Source organism: Trichoderma ghanense, assembly GCF_004382785.1.
Source record: "Trichoderma ghanense strain CCMA-1212 chromosome Unknown scaffold_4, whole genome shotgun sequence".
NCBI lineage: Eukaryota > Fungi > Ascomycota > Sordariomycetes > Hypocreales > Hypocreaceae > Trichoderma > Trichoderma ghanense.
Window position 1 is genome coordinate 1802669 of NW_027395667.1, and position 19914 is coordinate 1822582.

Here is a 19914-nt window from a genome sequence, read left to right on the forward strand (position 1 = left end):
TGCCTCTATCTACTCTTCTTCTTTCCATTGCCTTACCACTCTCTTCCCGTCTACCCATACGCTGGGTTTATTTTCTCGCTGTTGATAGGCTCCCACCTCCTCTTCAGCCCTCTTCCCGCTTCTCTCACCTTCCTCCAGCTCTCTTCGCTCGTGTGCACAGACTGTTAACATATCTTCGCAGAGCCTGCAATGCCAGCCCACTCTTCTCTTCGTCATCCGAAGAAGACGCTTCTGAAGGCATCGTCTTTCGATGTCCTGCGTCAACTTGCGTTCGACACCGAGAATGCATCCAGCCCTGGTATGAAGCAGCCAGTATCTTCTATGCCTTCTTCTCTGTTGCTGATTTGTACAGGCCCAAGCAACTTGCTGAACCAGCATACTGCGTAAGTATTTGCACACCTTGTGTTTTCCCTCCTCAAGCTTCCTTCCTCCTATTCTTACCCATCTACAGTCCTAGGCGGCCGGCTTCGTCTGGCAACCTGATCGACCAAATCGGTAAATGTGGTGAGGAAGAAAGGTATGCGGTGATCTTTAGACCACTCCTTACTGCCCTTATTTGCCGTATTCTTTACTTACCATCTTCCTCCTAGCTCACTCGCCTTTCAAGTTGGAAATGCCAGCAAGTACGATGTTTTTACCGATCCATCAGCATCTGGAACGGACTATAAGGATTCCACCTCGAAAGGGACCGAGGATAGTCTTGAAGAGGCTTCACCTGACGGGGAAGCGCAAGCCTCGCAGAGGAATGCCAACTGGGCTCTGGTTCCTCGCGAGCCTCCTCAAATCGATGCCCAAGATATTTATCCATCATCAGCCTGCGTGTTTGTTGCCAAGTGAGTTACTGCTACAGTGGCTCGATTCGGCCCTATGCATCTGCTAACGACCATGTTCAAGCCTGACCCAAGCATTTGACGACCGAAGACTAGAAATCGAAGTCACCAAGTATTTCTCGCAGTACGGCACTGTTTTCGTCAAGATTCGTCGGGATAGCCGTCAGATGCCGTTTGCTTTCTGCCAATTTACCGTGAGCCTGAGGGATAATCAGAAGAGACAAAGAGTGTACGATCTGGCTAACTCGAATGGCAGTGCGATGCCGACGCAGAGAATGCTGCCCATCACGGAAACGGAGCAGTGATACTCGGGCGCCCATGCCGTGTCGAAAAAGCTACTGCTCACTGTAGGCACCTCCCCCGCTCCCGGTTTCATGGACATGCTTGACTGACTGCCTCGTTTCGTAGCTTGTTATGTTGTGTACAAGCTCTCGGGCGCCGAAACTACTAGACAAGAAGCCATCGATCTGCTTGGGCCGTTGGGCCCAATAGCCAAGGTCCATCCCTTGGACCTCAACAGCCAGAAGACGTTCCCGCCTGCCATGGTCGTTCATTATAAGCGCTATGACTCCTCGCGAGCTGTAGTCAAGGTAACGTTGGGAATCTGACCGCCCGCTGCGTTTCCCTTCCTCAGTTTGGGCTGACCGTGATTGTAGACCTTCGAAGAACACCCCGTTTTCCGCGTGGAGGCATACGATCCCAAGGCCGAACTGCGCCAGCAGCACAAGAGAAGCGACCAGCAGAGCTACGCACAATACGAGAAGGACCGTCGATCGGCATATTTTGGCAACTTGCCCTTGAATATGGCTGCGGATGTGTTGAAGACGCTGGCAAGCCAGTGCGGCAACGTGCTCTGCGCCGAGGTTGCGACCAAGAAAGTGCCTCAAGCGGGCGGCAGGAGTAGGTTCCATGATGTCCTTTGCATGCTCCCAAGTCACGCACGCATGGCTAATCTTTGCTTTCAGCTGCTACGACTTGTTTTGGTTTCGTAGAGTTTGTGCGTCCCGATGCAGTTGACAATGCTATCATGAATTATGTGAGTTGGTTCTGCAGTCTGACGCTTGTCATGTCATATCGAGTGTTCACTGACGTTTCCGCATAGCATCGCAAGCCGATCGACGGTCACATCATCAAGGTCGAGAGGAAGCGTACACGAACCTTCAATGGATCCTCATACGGCACCAATGGCCCTCAGCGAGGATCATTCGCCCGCATGCCGTCTACTTGGCACGGGGGAAAAGGTGGCAATGGACACGGCAGTCGAATCATGGACGCCAACACATTTGTTCCTCCCGCTGCAGGGCTCTCAGCGTCATTCCTTCCACAGGGAGCCAAGGATCAGGGCCAGGACGGAAGTATAGCTCTCTCTACACAGGCAGACGGATCTCCTCGCCTTGCTCGGATTGACGCCAGACGGTGTGACCACTCCATGACTAGCGGATCCGCTATAAGTGAGGCAAACTCTGGTGCCTCAGTCGCTTTCGCGATCGCTTCCAACTACAGTCACGATGCCCAACTATCAGATCTTGATTACGAAGAGGCGTCTCGGCCCCGAGCCGCAGTAGACGACAAGAGTATCAACAAACGCAAGGAGCCAGTGCGAGATGGGAAGCCGAAGCCTGACATCGAAGCCCAAAACGGAGTCGACAGACTGAAGCCTCTTTCCACCACTACCGAAGCCGCAGCAAAGGCTGTATTCCACGATCATGCGTTTTTCAAAAGCGAGCCCAACGAGCATTCTAGCGAGTTAGACGGCGGCGAAACAACTCAGCACGAGGCTAGAGATGGAAGCAAGCCTGCGGAGACTCCCACCAAGTGCCCGATGAAGCCCGGTACCAGGACTCCTCAAGCCTACGGTGCCGAATCAGCCGCATCTTGCTTCTATCCACTCATTCATCCTTATCCCTGCTCTCCTTATGGGTTTCACCCGATTCAGCCACTCATGGCTAATCCCATAACACCGCAGGGCGGGCCTATCATGTATAATACGTTCGGTCAGGCATATTATAGCCCCACGCCATACTCCGACATGTTTACCATGTACCCGATGATGCAACAGTATCCAAGTGGTATTGTAGAAACCCCAACTCGCCCTTCTATGCCTTCGAATGGCATCGAAGGCCGACAAGAGACCATGAAAGAAGCAAATTGCATGTTGCCAGAAGTTGATAAGGAAGAAGATGGAAACGGCAAGGAAAATGCTTTCTAAAAGAGAAGCGTATCAACCAAAGCCTCGGCCATCAATGTTCATTAACTTGATCTATCTCCTCCTCCTCCTCCTCCTCCTTCTTCTTCTTCTTCTTTATCTCTCGAACCTTGGCGGTTCTGTCCGTCTTCCTAAGCCATATGGACCCAGTTGTTTCAGTACGTCCGGTTCTCGCGCCACCCTCCAAGTTTCGCCGCTGGCAATAACAATGTGGTCTCCGGTGATACCATTACATTGAAGTTTGAGACACACCGGAACGGCCGAGCAGTAATGGCCGTCTTTATGAAAGATCCATGATTGTTATTGTTTTATTGTCTACTGTCTCAAGTGTAAGGAAAATACATGACAATGAGAGATGAGACTTATTCTAGGTAGGAATCAATATGGTCATCAGAGTACGTCATGCAGAGTCTCAAGGCATGAGAACATTCGATAATCACTTGTTCTTACCCACCTACCTTAACTAGGTAGGTACGCACTGCCTTCTCGCATCTCCCTCACTTAGAAAGGTTCCGAGCTGTAATGGAAGTGTCTGAATACGTTGACGTGACCGACGATGAACTCCAGATTTCCTTTAGTACCTAGTACGGAGGGATGAAAAGGACTTCTAATGGTATCTACCTAAGGTTACTTTAAGATCAGAGAGCTGTAATAGAAGTGTAACGATAGCCTAATATTCGCTTTCCCTATAAGCCTTACAATTTCCCGTTTTGGGGACTGAATTATTTGCAATGGTGATACTCCTTAACCTACCTATAAAATTGCCATAGGTACCATATTACAAGAGTAGGTGTTCCCGTGCATGAAAATAAGGTTCAGGTACTTTGCCCAGTAAGGTGCTTAGGTACCTACGAGGCAGCCTTATTTTTTCAGCAGAGATCTGGTAAGAGGTAGACGCTGGCAAGAGCTTTCACGATAGTCCTTTTGAGCGACATGACTGACCAGGAGCCTGCCTCTATTATTAAACCTCTTATCGATGTCGCCCTCTTGCCAGTTCTCTTGCCAAAAACACCCATGAGGCCCCTAGGTACCTGGCAGCGACTAGAAGACTGCCTTAGGTAATAGTACTAGATACTTGGTAGGTAGGTACCTACGTAGTAGCGACGACTTAGTACCAGTACTTGTACCTACCTAAAGTAGTACCTCCTAGGAACCAGGTACTATCGATTGTCACGAGGACGATGGTGAAAGAACGAAGCTTGATTCTGGCTTAACCAGAACTACCTTACAGACGCAGAGGATGTAGGCCCAATGTCCGATGACTAAACAAAAACACCCTGTCGATGATAGATAGGTACCTTGTTAAGCACCACTAAGATACGGATAGTACGACTGGTAGCAACTTGGAAGTCAAGGTGGTGGTAGTATCTTTACCTTGTGGACGTTTCTAAGTAGTAAGTATACAGTACCTACTTGATAGCAGACAGGTTGGCGCTACTAGGTAGGTACCCAAGCGGATTGCAAAAAACACCGCCGGTATGCCACTATAAATCGTATGTGGTGGGCGGCGGTGTTTTCTGCAGGCCCCCTTGGTACCTACCGACTGAACTACTAACCTACTAGGTACTATAGGTACCTACCTAAGTAGGTACTTAGGTAGATAGGTGAGAACGTACCTTGCCATAATTAGTACCACTATACTACCAAGGTACGCACCTAACTTTAAACAACACGCAGAAATTTTCCCTCCTTGATATTCCTCCCTTCCTCTCTACCAAAGGTAATTCACGTTACCTACCGTTTTGACATCCAAGTGGAAGCACACTCGCCGACTCTGTGAGGAGCTTGAATCGACGATTGCGCTGTATCTGTCGACATTGTTTGCTCAACATGGGGCAGCCGTCTTTCGCCGCGTCCAACGCCATCATCTATGTCACCTATGGCTTCTTCCTGTGCGTATGAACCGTTCCACCTGTTTGATGCTTCTCTGTCCCCCTCAAGAGGAGGCAAAGTCAGGGAAGGGCAGAGTGAGACAGTTGCAGGATGATGAAACAAGCAAGAACGGGAGTGAGGGGCCGTAGCGAGCGTCTCCTGAGGCTAACATGGACGGGCATTCTAGCATCTTGGGCACGGGCATTGCTTGGAGGATGAGAAAGCAGCCAAACACGGACTTCCTCTCCGGCAACAGGACACAGACTGGTCAGACACTGCGCAGACGCCGCTCTCTTTCCTTGGGGGGCGCCCCTTTTTCTATCCAGCACTCTTGTGTGTGATTTGGCTAATCTGTTTGCATGACCTACAGCTTTGCCTCTGGCCTTCAACTTCATCGCCTCTGGTGAGTCGTGAACGAGAGCATTTCACATGCTTCATGAGCTCTGTCTCGGACAGAGAGATGTTCCACGGAGCGGTAGCAGCAACGTCGACTCCAGCGCCTTGATCCCATATGGCTGGCCGAAGCAATCGCCCAAGCACGCCATATCACGCGCAATGGCACTTAAGAGTTCGCAGAATTTCGTCTCGCTTGCCTGGAGTAAGCCAGACGAATGAACAGCAATTCACGGAAGAGATGGCTACCTGACTTGGGTATCATCCGATAGGCTGAACAGGTTCGTAACCCACAAACGCAATCTTCGTCTTCTCCCCCCTCTGTCCCGCCCCCCTGCGATACGGTTCGTCTCTCTCATCTATCTACTGATCGGAGGGGTTCTCCGGCGTGGGTTCGATGCTCTGGTGGCTACGGGCCTGAGGAAGAAACGATGATCGAGAAGAGAAGGATGAACCGAGACTGGAAATGAGACTGGAAATGAGACTGGAAATGAGACTCAAGATGTCCGTCGCCGGGGACAAGGAGGGGGGAGAGGATGCGGCTCACTACGGGCGCCGAGTTGAAGCAGCGTTGCGAGATCCAACCCCCGGGCAGATGTGGCACCAACCGCTTCTGACTGGGGGAGATGTCGCGGCCGCAGCAACGAAGCTGAGACTGTACCGTGAATACTCGATCAAGTTAATGCTTGCGTGGGAAACGTGCTGCCGCTCCAGATCCCCTTCCCTGCCGCCCTTTGACCCCTTTGGATTTGTGTCGTGCTGACTGCCGCAGCCCTGGGATCCGGCATCCTGTTTTCGTACCCGGAACTCGCAACCATAGCTGGTGTTCAGGGGGTCGTGGTCTACGCATTGGCTTCGGCGCTTCCGTTGCTTGTGTTCGCCGCCCTTGGCCCCATGATTCGCCGCAAGTGTCCCGATGGATTTGTCTTGACGGAGTGGACGCGCAACCGCTACGGTACGGTTGCTATGCTGTACCTGAGCTTCATGACGCTCGTCACCTTGTTCCTCTACATGGTGGCAGAGCTGTCGGCCGTCGGACAAGTCGTCAACGCCCTCACAGGTCTTGACGGGCTTCCCGTGATTATTGTGGAGTGTGCGGTTACCACCATCTACACCTGTAAGTCTACAACGTGGGTGTGTGATCGTCCGGCAGCCATGACGGCGATACGGGCGATGAGACCTAGTCGGTGGCATCTGGCTAACCAACATGCGCGTCTCTGCGTGTGCGTTTCCTTTTAGCTCTGGGCGGATTCAGGATCTCGTTTCTGACAGACGTGATTCAAGGAGCCATGGTGGTTGGGCTCATCATCATTGCCACCATCACGATTGGCGTCAAGGCGGAGATCGACCGCGACCTCATAGACTCGTCGGGACTCACCAAGGCCAGCCTTGTGGGATGGCAGCTGGTGTACATTCTCCCTGTTGCCGTGCTGACCAACGACTTCTTCCTGTCCAACTTTTGGCTGCGCACCTTTTCGTCCAAGACGGACAAGGACCTGTGGGTGGGCGTCTCCATTGCGACGGTGGCCGTCCTGTGCATCCTCACCTTGGTCGGTGCCACGGGTCTCATCGCTGCCTGGACCGGTGCTTGGCCGGGAGAGTCCGACATTGATGGGTCGCTCGCCTTCTTTGCCCTGCTCGAGCAGCTACCGAGTTGGGTCGTGGGCATCGTGCTGGTCATGGTCGTCAGCTTGAGCGTCTCTGCCTTTGACAGCTTGCAGTCGGCCATGATCTCATCCGCGTCCAACGACCTGTTCCGCAACCGCCTCAACATCTGGATCATCCGAGTGATTGTTGTCCTGGTCATCATCCCCACGGTGGTGATTGCTCTCAAGGCACCGTCCATCTTGCAGATCTTCCTCATCAGCGACCTCGCGTCGGCGGCCACGATCCCGGCGCTGTGTCTCGGGCTATTTGACACGTTCTACTGGTGGCGCGGATTCGAGGTGGTCGTGGGAGGCTTGGGCGGCATCCTGACCGTCTTCATCTACGGCGCCATCTACTACGGCGACGCAAAGAGCGGCGGCGAGCTGATATTGCTCGAGCAGGGCCTGTACGCGGGTGACTGGGGCGCCTTCGGAGCCTTTGTGGCCGCGCCTGTCGGCGGCATCATCTGGGGCTTCATTGCCCTGGCGCTCCGGCTCTCTGTGCAGTTCGCTCTGGCCAAGATGCGAGGCGAGCGATTCGACGCTCTGGACCGCCCATTGGCGGAGACTGGGGAGGACGACGACGCTCAACTTGTGACTGAGATTTCCACCTCGGTTGCCGGCAAGTTCTTTTGAGCTGGCAGACGGCAGATGCCCAGTTGGAGTCGTTGTTGGTACCCTCTTGATCTTGGAGGTATCTGCAACTCAAGAATGAAGATGGCTGGACTGGCCCAGTCCTCAAAGAATGCGGTCAGTCTAGCAGCAGCAGTGGTGGGAAACAAACGATATGTTGTGTTGGTAATGGAGGCAGCACCTCGGCTCATGCAGAGCAATCTACGTGTGCTCCACGATGGTTGCAGGAACCGCTACATTGTGGTGCCAGGTAGTAAGTAGGGTAGTGATAATGATACCGGTACTCTGGTGGCGATGGCTATTTATGATCAGTATCATATGGTGCATTGAAATTTGTCATTCCTACGTTAGATTCCCATTGACTCTTGTGGCTTGACGGGGTCAACCAAGGCGCTGCAATAAGGTATAGGAGGATGATGTCGAAAGTCGATGCGAGGCGCACCAAGTTGTACAACTCCAGCTTGCAAGCTACAGGACGGCACCAGCCGCTTTTGCCTACCTGATCCAGCCGCTACAGAGCCCAGCTGCTGTACCTTACCTACCCTACCATGTACATGTATGTAACGCGATTGAGCTGGAAGGGAAGCCAGCGCGCGGGCGTGTTACAGGCAATTGAACCCCCAACGAGAATGCGCTGACAGCCTTCCGGGCGGTGCTCCAGCTGCCCTGTTGCATACTTGGTACCTAACTTTGCTCGGCGCAACTCTCTTAGCGAGCATCGTGTACCGCTTGATACCAGACCACAGCCAGAAGCGCCACCGCTCCATAACGCCAGCTACCCGAACGCGATAAGGCAAAGCCAGTCCAGCGCAAGGCACCTCACGACTTCCAATGTGGTAGCACCCGATCCTTTATTATTTGCAGCCGCATTTGCATCATCGAGCCTCGTCCCAGCAGAACCCACCAACTCTTCCAATTCACGTCTTTTTTTTTTTTTTTTTTTTTTTTTATTTTTCTCTTTTCCATAACCCCCCCTTATACCCAAGCTCCAATTCAGGCTCCGACATTCGAATCCCCAGTTTTGTCCTGTTCCACCGAAGCCTTACCGAGTCCACGCCTTCAGCCTCGCCCCTCGAACCATCACAGAAGTCTCTCAGCTCGACATTGATATACCTCGCCGCCCCGTCCCGCCTCATGGCATAAGGCACGGCTCTTTGCGATTGGCGATGGCAAAGGAGACAACTCCTCCTCCAAGCTACGAGGCCGTGTCCGCAGCCGCCGCTCCTCCTGCCCCCCTATCCATCACGCCGCCGAGGGTCACCAAGCGCCCCGTCTCGTCTCCGTCATCGCCATCCTCGTCCAAGTCTTGGCCGTCCTCCAGGTCGTGGTCGTCGCCGTCGCACCCGTGGCCGTCATGGGACTCTCCGGCTCCCCACACGCCTCTCCCGCGGCAGAGGGCCGCGTCCTCCAGCCTCTCCGCCCCGAGACCCCCCGACCTGACCGCATTGACGGCCTTGACGCCGGCAGCGCCTGCTGATCGCTCCGGCCCCGGCTCCAGCCCCGGCGCGCAGAACCCTCCCGTGCCGTCCATGCTGCAGCCCCGCGTCGCCGTCGTGCTCAACGTGCCTCAGCCGTGGCATCCTTGGCTCTTCGCCCTGCGCCTCTGCTCCATCCTGCCGGCCCTGTGGTGGGGGCTGCCCTCGCTGCTTCGCTTGCTCCTGTACTTTTTGCCCGGGCCGCCCGATCAGTTTATGCTCGTCAAGCAAATCGCCGTCCCGGGCAGCAATGCCGACGTACTGCAGTCGACTTCCTCGTCCTCGTGCTCGCGGAGTGACGGTGAAGCAGCGTCAGCAGCAGCAGCCGCCGCCGCCGTTTTGGCGGCACCGTACGCCATTACCGAGACGGCCCTGGCTACTATATGGGTGCGTACGAACGATGCTGTTGAAAGAAGAGGGGGACAAGTTTCAAGGATTTCACTCTGCAGTATGGAATCGGGTTGGAGCTAACTGAAGTCTTGGGTTTTCCAACTCTAGTGCTTTGCTTGCGGCTACCTCGCCTTCTTCTTCACCGACTGCCTCATGTCGCGATGGTACGTTTCCTTCTCTCGTGCGCTATACAAGGTCTCTCCTCAAAGGAAGTTCGTCAGACAAGCGAAACTAACAACCAGCTTTCTTGGTCTAGGCTTATCAACTACACCCCTCAAGCCACCGTTGTGCGCCTCCTCTCCATCAACGCCGTCAATGCCTACCTTACTCTTAACGTGCTGTCCATCACCGGCGGCTTCCAAGACCCTCGACTGCTTCTCCCCGGCTGGGTCAGCATAGCAACCGTACGAACAAAGCCCCGAGCTCCTCTCCCCATACCCCACGAAACGAACAAGAGGTCCATGAACCACACGACTAACAATTGCTGTCCACACAGTCCCTCACCATCTGCTACCACGTCACTCACCAAAAGATCAACATTCGAAAAGAGACAATCACATCGGTCAACGTCTTCTCGATAGCGAGTTACCTGACGATGATTGTGCTGCTGGCTCACATGCAGCTGTACCAGCCCGACTACCCCACCATGCCCGTTGTGACGACGATCAACCGCCTGTGGCAGAGTGGAAAGCGACTCGTGGCCAGTATACAAGGCGCCGCCTATTAACGAACACGCCGAGTCGGTTACGAGGCACCGAACGGCCGGTAACAAACCCGAAAGGGGCGAGACGATGCCGATAGGGTTTTCAGAAGCCCACGACGGCCGAAACCCCGCATGAAAGAAATAGGAGAGAAAGAGGAAAAGGTGTGAATAGCAAAGGCAGGCAGAAGAGGAAAGAAGAATAAAAGACAAGGCGAAATGGAAGGCCACGAAAGTCTTTGGATGGTACAGGGTCGGAGATACCAGCAGCGTCTTTCAAAGGCCTCTCGCTTCTTTTCCAACGGCGAGTGTTTGAAACGTCTTCTGGGGTGGTTTTATCTTGTTCATCTTGTTTGGCTGTTCAGTTTCTCTCCAGGTCTGGTTCGGCCTGGGTTTGGATTCACGACTATTCGGCAGTAAAGGCGTTGGGTTTGTCGGACAAGGTTGTACATTGGGTTCTCCATGTCTTTCGTCCGTTGCGCTTGATAGAGGTGATTTTTTTTTGTTTGTATTTCTCTTAGCTTTGCGTTCATGTCTACTGGCGTTGGTCTAGAATGGCGGGCAAGGCTGCGAACTTCTTTTTTTTCCAATTTTTTTTTTTTTTTTTTTTTTTTTTTTTTNTTCCAATTTTTAACCCTCTTTTCCCCGTTGAATATACAACTGGCTGTGTATCTCTTTGTCTCATCCGTTTAACCCCTGAACATATCACCTTGGCATACCTCTGGTGCGCGCAGTATTCTGTTCATCGTCCGAAAAGGATCATACTGTAGTCTCGCCTTTGGGTCTTCTTTTCATCGATATTCTGATGCGCACGTCGGGAACATCCCTCATTCTTAATTTTCTGTCTACTGGTATTGCAGATCCAGGCATTGATACAAAACGTTCACGCAAGATACCCATCATCTTCACACCACTTGCTTTGGCATTATAATCTCTATTTGCCCTAGACTACGGCTAGGCCCACCCGAAACAAAGTCCCGAATGTTAAAAGGAATATTTAAACGGCCAGCTTGAACAATCATCATCGATCGACTGACAGGGCCAGTTACCTTGGCCCGTAGCCTGGACCTTTGAGTCGCAAAGTAAAGAACATAGAGAAGCATTGCTAATTCACACTACTGCGCAGCAGCGCAGCAGAAGTAGTGGCGCAAAAAAGGGCCAATAATACTGTTTCTCTCCCTATCCCTTCCTCTTTATGGCGTCCGGCCGGCCAGACCCTTCAGTAACGTTGCTACACGCACACCGGTGGATTGTAACGGGAGAGGGCCGACATTGAGTGAAAGCGCTCGAAGTGCCTCCTGAAAAAATCAGGCGCACAGCGACTTCGGTTGGATGATGTGTGCGGTAGGCGTCAGTGTGAAGTTCACAGGCTGTTCGAACAGCCCCGTTCCGATACGCTCATCACCAGCATGCTGTGAAGCCAAGTCGCTGGAGGGGCAGCGGGGGCGGCGGCGCGAAGAGGACGATTTAGGCACCGTGGACGGTGATGTTATCGGGGTTGAGACCGAGACCGGCCTTCTTGTCAACGAGGAAATCCAGGACCTTCTTGCGTTGGTCGCCCTGGAGCTGAATCACCTCGCCGGCCTTTTCATCATTGACCTTGTTGCCATTGCAAGCTACGGGGGATCATTGTCAGTCTTCATGTCGCCAAGAAGGATGACGCGAAATACAGGAGGCGGAAGTCGACATACCAAATTCCTTCCTGAAGAAGGTGAGAATCTTGCCGGGGTCGAATTTAGCAGGAAGACCAGTGACCGTGGTCAAAGACTTGCGACCATTTCGCTCTGTAGCATAATATTAGCAAACGTTGAACGGTGAGAAGGAGCTGGTCACCAGTCGACAGTCGGCATCGCATCATCGCGGGAGAAACGATGCAAACCGAGTTGGATAGTCCAGGAGAGGATAAAGAGGAACCTACGTTGGATGCGAATATGGATATGGTTCTCGACCTTTTTGATATCACCGGTGTCGTCGTCGGCTTCGGCGAAGGGGTCTATAGGAGAGAAGCAACGGTCAGCAGGTTGAATAGACATTTGAGTGCGCATCAAAGTCGCCCGACGGGCTCGCGTTCGGCTGCGGCGATGTACGGGATGCGCATTGCGCTCCATCATCGTCATCTCACACCACAAGCCAGCCCAACCCAAAAAAAAAAAAAAAAAAAAAAAAAAAAAAAAAAAAAAAAAAAAAAAACAGGCGGAGAAAAGCGAGTGGGCGAAGAGTCGACAGGAAGCGAAAGCAAGCGAACTCGGGGCATCGACATACCGAAGGACTTGAGATTTTCGATGGACATAAACTCGGATGTTCCGGGGTTTCTCGTGGGAAAAAGAAGAAGGGTTGACGAGAGGTTGGATGACCGGCGGTTGCGAAAGGCGACTGACGGTCTCTTTGAGGTGTTTTGCTTGTGGTGCGGGACACGAAAAGTATTGGCGGGGTTTGTTGAGAAGGAGAGTGAAAGAAGAGCAGGAGAGGGGCTGTGGTGCCTTTTTGCTTTGTCTTTGTTTCTTCCTGGGGCTCGACGGCTTTAAAGAGGCGCGCTTGGGTCTGTTGACGATGACAGAGGCTTTGTGTCAGGTGAGCAGAAGGCGAAGGAAGTCTGGCGGAAGGTTGAAGAGGCAAAAGGGGGGAGAAATCAACGGGAAAAGATTGGTTCGGGTTTGACGCACAGAGAAGGTGGGCGCCAAGGTGGGGGAAGAGCGAAGGAAGGAGAAGCCCAAGGGAGAAGCCAAAAGAACACTTGTGTGCGAGTGAGGGGAGCGGTACCTGGTCGGCTGCGGGTGGCCACGGCACAGGAGCAGGTACAGTGCAAGTACCTACTAGTACGGGCCAGACGCTCCAAGGGCAGGCGGCCAAGAGCAAGAGCGCAGGAGACACCGCGAGGCAAGAGAGGCTGACCCCGTGGCCCCACTCACCGCCTTGCAAACGAGGCGCGGATCCAGTCCAGTCTAGGTAGCCAGTGCGGAGAGTTGAGGGGACAAGCAGGGTACGGATTACGTCTGGCCGGCCCTGAGCCCTACAGCGTTGACGCGGGGAATAATTTGTTAGAGGATCGGCTTCGTTGACTGTACAAAGTGCCGCAGGAGATATGAAAAGTCGATTACATACTGGCTGTTGTGAATCAGCTCCAGGAGCTGCTCGATAATAGTCTGATTCATGTGCATTATCCGTACGGTGCACATCCGCATGTTCGGGCCCGATTTGGTGAGCTGAGTGTGCTGTCATCAGGGACAAGAGCCTCGTCTTTCACTGTGATTGCACACTGTACAAAATTCGCACTATACAGATGTTAGTGTGCGCCACGCACCAGCCCGTCACAGCAGGTTGACTCACTGGCACACCGATTTGCAAGATCCATGAACTGGACGGGAAAGATGCACACCACCATTCTCGCACTGTCTGTCTGTCTATCTGGTTGTCTGTTTGTTCTGCCTTGTCTGCCTTCTTGTCTGTCTCAGCCATGCATGTGCGCAAAAGAGGAGGCGCACTGCGAGCGACCTCCTGGTCAACTGGTATGCAAGGTGTCGCCACCATTGGACCAAATGCGAGTTGGGCTGAGCTGGGCTTTGTCGGGCCTCCCGTGAGGTTGTCACCCGTCCGCTTGTGTTGCCCCTGGTACAGCAGTACAGTAGACGTCGAGACGGGAGCAGTGGTGCAGTTGCTCTGAAGAAGGCTTGCAAGCACTTCAACAATACAACGATCCAATAATTACGTGGGCTTAGGTAATTCCACGTCGCAGCATGATTCCGGCCGCGAGTTGTATCGCAATCCGAGTCAGCAAAGGCATTTCATCATCTGCTCGTAACCGCGCAGCACCGCTTACAGGCTGTACCAATATCACACATGTATGGACGCATTTCGATCGCATTCGCCGTTGTCGCTGCCAGGGCGGCTTTGACAAGTCATCTGCATGACCGACACCGCCCACAAGCTGCATCGTCATTGGATGGCTGCCCGACGAAAGGATGGAGAGGAAAAGGGGTAGGGGATGCTTTTCTGTGCTTGGTATAGGGTAGCCCATTTGTCCATTTTGCGCAAACGGGAGCGACACGGCTGCTTTGCACTGAGGCAAAACCGCACGTGCATGACATCCATCCGGGACAATGGTCCCAGCTCTGCTGCCCCTCCCGTGAACGACTTGCATGTGGGTTCAGCACATGTTGGATGCATCCTTTGTCTGGTTTCGAAAGGACCGGCTTCGGGAGCTCAATCATCGTAGAAATAAGAAAAAGGCCATGCAATGAGAGGACCTGCACTGAAGAACGACGTGATTAGAGCCATGCGAGAGGTATCCGAGTACTTCGTGATCGGAATTGTCAAACAGTGTGCCGAATTGTCACGCGCCAGCCCACCACCCATTTCCATACAATAAAAGGCGAAAGAAAGACAGAGCCATGGCTTGTTGGCGAGCCAGATATAACAGAGTTCGGCACTCACAGAACCCTTCCAGCACGCCGGCTCTTGACAGCGACGGTCCCGGCTTATATCTCGAGGAACACAATCCTGGTCAGACGCAGACGCTCAACTTACTCCAACGTCCACCTTCATTTGCGTCATTCCCGTTGCATCTGCCTCAGCTACGGTAGCCTCTTCTGCCCATATCCATATATCTTGCATTTTCCTCCTGGCGGAAGCTCTTCCGACTGGCAAGAATCACGACTTGCTCCGTTCAGATTCCGTGAAAGCGCATGGGCAAGCGAAGACAACTCCCACCGGAAGCCAATCCGACTGGCAGCAAAACTGTTGGCTGCATGATTTGTTCCCCATCTTGGCCCTCTCGCAACGAAACATGCGTCAACTGGGCATTCCTCTGGCCAGAAAGCCCATAATTCGCATCACGGAACCAGATCCGGTTGGCAGCTTTGTTCGACAAAGACCACACCGGGGATGCTGTGACAGGCACGAGATGCTTCAATCCTTGAATTTCTCATGCACCGGAACCAAACCCGATAGGTAGCTGTTGGGGAGGTCTCGTGCCCGAGTGATGTCGGTTGCAGATATTTCTGCGCTGGAATGCACGATCACTTCGTTCCGCGTATTTCGTGGTTTTTCTCATGCACCGGAAGGACTTCCGATTGGCAACAATAGTTGAGTATGGAGCTTTGGATTCAAGGGGTTTGATGCGGATGATGCTCCGGGGCGATGCCATCCTTGTCTCCGGAGGCGAGGGCTGTCGCCTTTGGTGTTGGACGAAGAGACACGCAAGGCAACGTGCTGTATTAACTGCAGTCAAGGCGAGGGAACTGGCGGGAGTGCCAACAACAGCTCTGGCAATCGCCATCAATCCCACTTGGACACTTTCAACGGTCGAATCAACAGCAGGCGAGGTTGAAGTTGCAAGGTCTAGAATAGCTGAAGATACGATAACCTGCAGTCTGTGTCGGATCTACCTGAGAAGAGAGTCTAGAACGGCAGCTGTGTGTGTGCTACGTCATTTGTTGAACGGCGTCGCGACTGCCGTTTCAAGACACGCCACAAGCTGCCAAACTTGGATAGCATTTTGCAGGTGGTTATCGATAGGAGAAAATTAGTCACTCGGGGATGGACGCACTCTATACAAGCCCTTCAAATAGCATAGCAACTCTGAATCCGTGAAGCATTCCAGGTTGATTACGGAGAAAAAGAAAAATCTGGTCCGACTTGACTTTGTCCAAACGGGGTGCGGTGCAGACTGAGGGGCTCCTTAAACCCTTGGAGGGGTCGTTGGAGGGCGAAAAAAATCGGTTCATTGCATGCGGACAAGCAACCCCTAACCGTAATCACATCCAATCTGGCGACTACACGAGGATTCAGTCATCTCGATCGGATAACATATCCAGCTAGACCGGACCAGCATTGCCATTGATCTACATTATCCACATCGAAGAGTCTCTGCTCTGTCTAGGGACATGAAGTTCCAACCATTGGAGATCCCGCCTGGGACGCCGCCCTTCTTTCAAGATGCTGACAACCGCACTTGGGTGCCCCTATACAGCCACGCCTGTTCCTTTGGGCCAGGCATCTTCGTGGACAAGATGATGAACCTCATCAGGAACCCAAATCTCAACTCGAGCTGGCTGTTTCGCGCCGACATTCTGTACGACGAGGCCAAGGCGACTGGTCGTAACAGCAGCAGTGCTACGTCTCCGGGTGATACCACCACCACCACCACGCCGAGCAGCAGTATCACAGCTGTTGATGCTGATCCGGATACTTCCTCTCGTCCCGATGCCGACGCTCATGCTGAAGCTGATGCCCAATCTTCAGCTAGGACCGACTCCGAGATTCGCCCAGTGGCCGTTGAGATATGCGGCATGACCCTTGAGCGCACCCTCGTCCGCAGGCTCATTCCCAGAAACGAGCGGAGAGACAAGCCCCTGGAGCAGACGTGCCTCTTCTATACGAGCACATCTCCCCTAGTCTCTGCCGTAGACTCGGCCGGAGCTGGACCTGGATCTGCATCTTCGGCGTCTCTCTCCACACTCGTCATATATACGCCCCATTCGCCCTCGGCAGACGCTCTCCCCTTTTACCACCCCAAAGTCCAAGGCATCGCGCACCTTCACCAGTGGGACCAGTCAGGCAAGGGCACCATATCCGTCCACTTCCTCCCGTACCCAGAGCACCCCGTGACCGACGCGAGGCTCCAGCGAACGGCGTATCACCTCCTCGAAATCATCGACAAGCACGGCCACGGCGCGGCAGAGGGCTATGTCAAGAGAGTCAATCACGACGTGGTCATCCCGCAGGACAGGTTCCAGAACCGGTACGCGCTCCTCAAGAGCAAATACGCCCGACGGCTGGTCGACTCGTGGGCCGAGAAGACGGACCCGACCAAGCACGTCTTTGAGGACCTGGGCATCGCCGCCTTTCTCATCGAGCTCTGGAGCGACATGTATCCCGAGGGGGCCGCTGCGTTCCCCGGCTTCGTCGACATCGGGTGCGGCAACGGACTGCTGGTCTACCTGCTGACGCAGGAGGGCTACGCCGGCTGGGGCTTCGACGCGAGAGAGCGCAAGTCGTGGGCCCAGTACAGGACGGGGGGCCAGCCCTCACCGTCCGGCTCGTCGCTGGAGGAGCGGCTGCTGCTGCCCGCCATGGTCTCGCGAGGGAGAGGCGGTCAAGGCCAGGCCGACGCCAACCTCGTCGATGACGACCTCGAGCCCGGAAGAGCTGAGAGGGATCCATCCGACGGCAGCAGCGTGGGCGTCGTACACGATGGGGCATTTGCCCCGGGCACCTTCATCGTCTCAAACCACGCCGACGAGCTGACCCCCTGGACGCCGATCCTGGCCGCCCTCTCGCGGTGTCCCTTTATCATGATCCCCTGCTGCAGCCACAGCCTCGCCGGCGACAAGTTCCGCGCACCCCCTCCTCGGGACAAGACAAAGGCCAGGTCCACCTACGCGTCGCTGGTCGACTGGGTGTCCGGCATCGCGGAGGACTGCGGCTGGAAGGTCGAGACCGAGATGCTGCGGATCCCCAGCACGAGGAACACCTGTCTGCTGGGGAGGACCCGCACAAAAGAGGTGCGGGAGGCGGATGTCGAGGCCATGGTTGCAAAGTACGGCGGCACGGGGGGCTACTACGAGAATGTCGCGAAGCTCATCAAGTCAGGCCCGCGGGGTCACTGAGGGCTGGTGGTTGACGCCGATCTTGGCTGCCTTGTCTCATGCCATGAATCACTACTCCGTACAGTCACCGAGATGCTTGCTGTTCCACACATTTCGCCAAGCCGACTTTTGGAATACTGAGCGAAACCCTATCCTACTTTGCACAAGGTGAAATACACAACCAGACAACCAAGGCTGACAACCACAGCAGCTGGCCATGTCCATCAATCTAGATCAGGCACCGGCAAGTGGTCCACGAGCTTCGTCTTCAGGCCCAGCCTCTCCATCGCCTCCATGGCGTTCTTGTCTCGCAGCTCCTCCGTCTCCCGTGCGCTCGCCAGGACGAACTTGTGCCTGAGCAGCAATGTCCCCTCGGGCACTCCATACTCGACGGCCGTCTTCTTGTCAATTCTGTCCAGGTCGACGACAAGGCTCGACTTGACGCCAAAGACGACGTCAGATGTCTCATATTTGTCGCCGCGGATGAAGAGCGTCCTATCACAAGACGACAGGATATCAGTTCAGCTCCCGGCTCCATCTTCAGCCACAGCCGCAGGCACTCAGCTCTGGCAAACATCCCTGGCTTGTGGTGTGCTTACCGGGGAAGAAAGAGGGAAACCGGGCATGTGAGAGAGGGAAACCGGGCGTTGAGCAGAGACATGGGCAGAGACGTGGGTTGAGACACGGGCAGAGACTGGAACAGGCACGATCCGAGTGACAATACAAAGCACGAACGTACAAGGTAACGAAAGAGAGGGAATACCTACGTGACCAGGCGATCCAGGCCTTGCTTCTCAAACATGAAGTGCATGTGGGCCGGCCGAGAGCTGTGCCGCTTGAGCAGCCCCAGCAGCCTGCCAACCGGACCGTCATCCGGGACCGGGTAGCTGACGGGCCTGATGGCCCTGAACCAGAAGCCGCCGTCCACGTCGCTCGTCATGACGCACCGCCCGCTCGGCGCCTGTCGGTTTGCGTACTGCACGTCGTAGTGGCCTGCGGAGTCGGCTTCCCAGACGTCGACCTTGACGCCCGAGAGTGGCCGGCCGGACGAATCGCAGACAGTGCACAATGCAAGTATGGGCTCACCCGCATCGTCGGTGGTTATGGACGAGCCTATGGGGAGATGGGGCGCATCGTTGGTGTGGAAAGGCCCGAGGACGGAGCCTTGTGTGCAGTTTGGTGGCTTCGGATGATCGATGGAGTCGACCAGCATCGAGAGGCCAAAGACATCGGAGAGGAGGATGAACTCCTGCGCGGAGAACTGTCAGCCCGGCAAAGCCACAACGGGGAAAAAGCAAAGTACAAAAAAGATGGTTTATGAGAACAAATTAACGGAGGATGATAACGCTACCTAATGCCTTGGTCTACCTGGTACATGGTCTTTGGGAGGGGCTAGGAGGCAATACTTTTAGAGAGGGAGGGTGAGAAAGAGCGCGTGAGAGAAAACGCCCCGGAGGTAGGGGGAGAGAGAGAGAGAGAGGGAGGGGGGGAAAAGCAAACAAAACGAATCGAATGGAGACAAATCCTCCCCATTGCAGGAGAAACTGCGCAAGCAGATGAGAACAAGGATGATATGTCACTCATATTTTATGACAAACAAGGGAAAGGGAAACCCCCCCCCCTCCCAAAAAAAAAAAAAAAAAAAAAAAAAAAAAAAAAAAAAAAACAACCCCCCCGACNCTGGCAGTCCGACATCGACGATGCTCTCGCCAAGGGATACAGCCTGTACAAGTCCGGTGACGATGAAGGTCCGTTGTGCTTTCTACTTTGCTCCCTTGCGGCACAAGCCATGGTGTGGTGACGGTGTTGCGGTGCACAAGACCCCGACGCAAGATGCGTATGTGCTGACGAGGACATCCTCAGACTCCTACCCTCACCAGTACAACGACTACGAGGGCTTCAGCTTCCCCACCGCCTCTCCTTGGTTCGAGTTCCCCATTCTGTCCTCCTTCAAGGTCTACACCGGCGGCAGCCCCGGACCCGACCGAGTCATTTTCGACTCCAAGGGCAACTTCGACTCCCTCATCACTCACACCGGTGCCAGCGGCGACGACTTTGTTGCCTGCAAGAAGGATTAAGGAGAGGGCTGCTTAGATCTGGGTTTGGTCTAAAGAAGGAGGAGAAAGGAAGCCAAAAGGATGAATCCATGACACTGCGCCTCTATGTGTACTGGCAGTATTGTA

At 54.1% G+C, this 19914-nt stretch overlaps 8 protein-coding genes across 8 annotated transcripts; 6 read left to right on the forward strand and 2 right to left on the reverse strand.

Annotated features, from left to right (window-relative positions):
* Positions 1-189: 189 nt before the first annotated feature.
* On the forward strand, positions 190-3039 carry CCMA1212_004767 (uncharacterized protein; the record flags this gene model as incomplete). The annotated part of the gene is made up of 10 exons (XM_073702057.1): positions 190-298; positions 353-383; positions 452-517; positions 591-833; positions 895-1024; positions 1087-1177; positions 1239-1420; positions 1487-1730; positions 1796-1866; positions 1933-3039. The coding sequence occupies 10 exons, from the start codon at positions 190-192 to the stop codon at positions 3037-3039; spliced, it is 2274 nt and encodes a 757-aa protein (XP_073559869.1).
* Positions 3040-4866: 1827 nt separating this feature from the next.
* Positions 4867-7583, forward strand: CCMA1212_004768 (uncharacterized protein; the record flags this gene model as incomplete). Its single annotated transcript, XM_073702058.1, has 5 exons — positions 4867-4928; positions 5096-5241; positions 5279-5311; positions 6074-6418; positions 6541-7583. The coding sequence occupies 5 exons, from the start codon at positions 4867-4869 to the stop codon at positions 7581-7583; spliced, it is 1629 nt and encodes a 542-aa protein (XP_073559883.1).
* Positions 7584-8746: 1163 nt separating this feature from the next.
* On the forward strand, positions 8747-10172 carry CCMA1212_004769 (uncharacterized protein; the record flags this gene model as incomplete). Its single annotated transcript, XM_073702059.1, has 4 exons — positions 8747-9442; positions 9554-9609; positions 9702-9849; positions 9942-10172. The coding sequence occupies 4 exons, from the start codon at positions 8747-8749 to the stop codon at positions 10170-10172; spliced, it is 1131 nt and encodes a 376-aa protein (XP_073559882.1).
* A 1440-nt stretch (positions 10173-11612) lies between these two features.
* Positions 11613-12178, reverse strand: CCMA1212_004770 (Protein translation factor sui1; the record flags this gene model as incomplete). Its single annotated transcript, XM_073702060.1, has 3 exons — positions 11613-11761; positions 11837-11929; positions 12064-12178. The coding sequence occupies 3 exons, from the start codon at positions 12176-12178 to the stop codon at positions 11613-11615; spliced, it is 357 nt and encodes a 118-aa protein (XP_073559953.1).
* Positions 12179-13513: 1335 nt separating this feature from the next.
* Positions 13514-13723, forward strand: CCMA1212_004771 (uncharacterized protein; the record flags this gene model as incomplete). Its single annotated transcript, XM_073702061.1, has 1 exon — positions 13514-13723. One exon carries the CDS (start codon positions 13514-13516, stop codon positions 13721-13723), a length of 210 nt encoding a protein of 69 aa, XP_073559511.1.
* Positions 13724-16027: 2304 nt separating this feature from the next.
* CCMA1212_004772 (uncharacterized protein) lies at positions 16028-17752 on the forward strand (the record flags this gene model as incomplete). The annotated part of the gene is made up of 1 exon (XM_073702062.1): positions 16028-17752. One exon carries the CDS (start codon positions 16028-16030, stop codon positions 17750-17752), a length of 1725 nt encoding a protein of 574 aa, XP_073559951.1.
* Positions 17753-17955: 203 nt separating this feature from the next.
* Positions 17956-19044, reverse strand: CCMA1212_004773 (Hydroxyquinol 1,2-dioxygenase; the record flags this gene model as incomplete). Its single annotated transcript, XM_073702063.1, has 2 exons — positions 18499-19044; positions 17956-18226 (listed from the first exon to the last, which is right to left on the reverse strand). The coding sequence occupies exons 1-2, from the start codon at positions 18942-18944 to the stop codon at positions 17956-17958; spliced, it is 717 nt and encodes a 238-aa protein (XP_073559952.1). The 5' UTR covers positions 18945-19044.
* Positions 19045-19304: 260 nt separating this feature from the next.
* On the forward strand, positions 19305-19809 carry CCMA1212_004774 (Guanyl-specific ribonuclease N1; the record flags this gene model as incomplete). The annotated part of the gene is made up of 2 exons (XM_073702064.1): positions 19305-19479; positions 19565-19809. 2 exons carry the CDS (start codon positions 19305-19307, stop codon positions 19807-19809), a joined length of 420 nt encoding a protein of 139 aa, XP_073559956.1.
* Between the last annotated feature and the right edge of the window lie 105 nt (positions 19810-19914).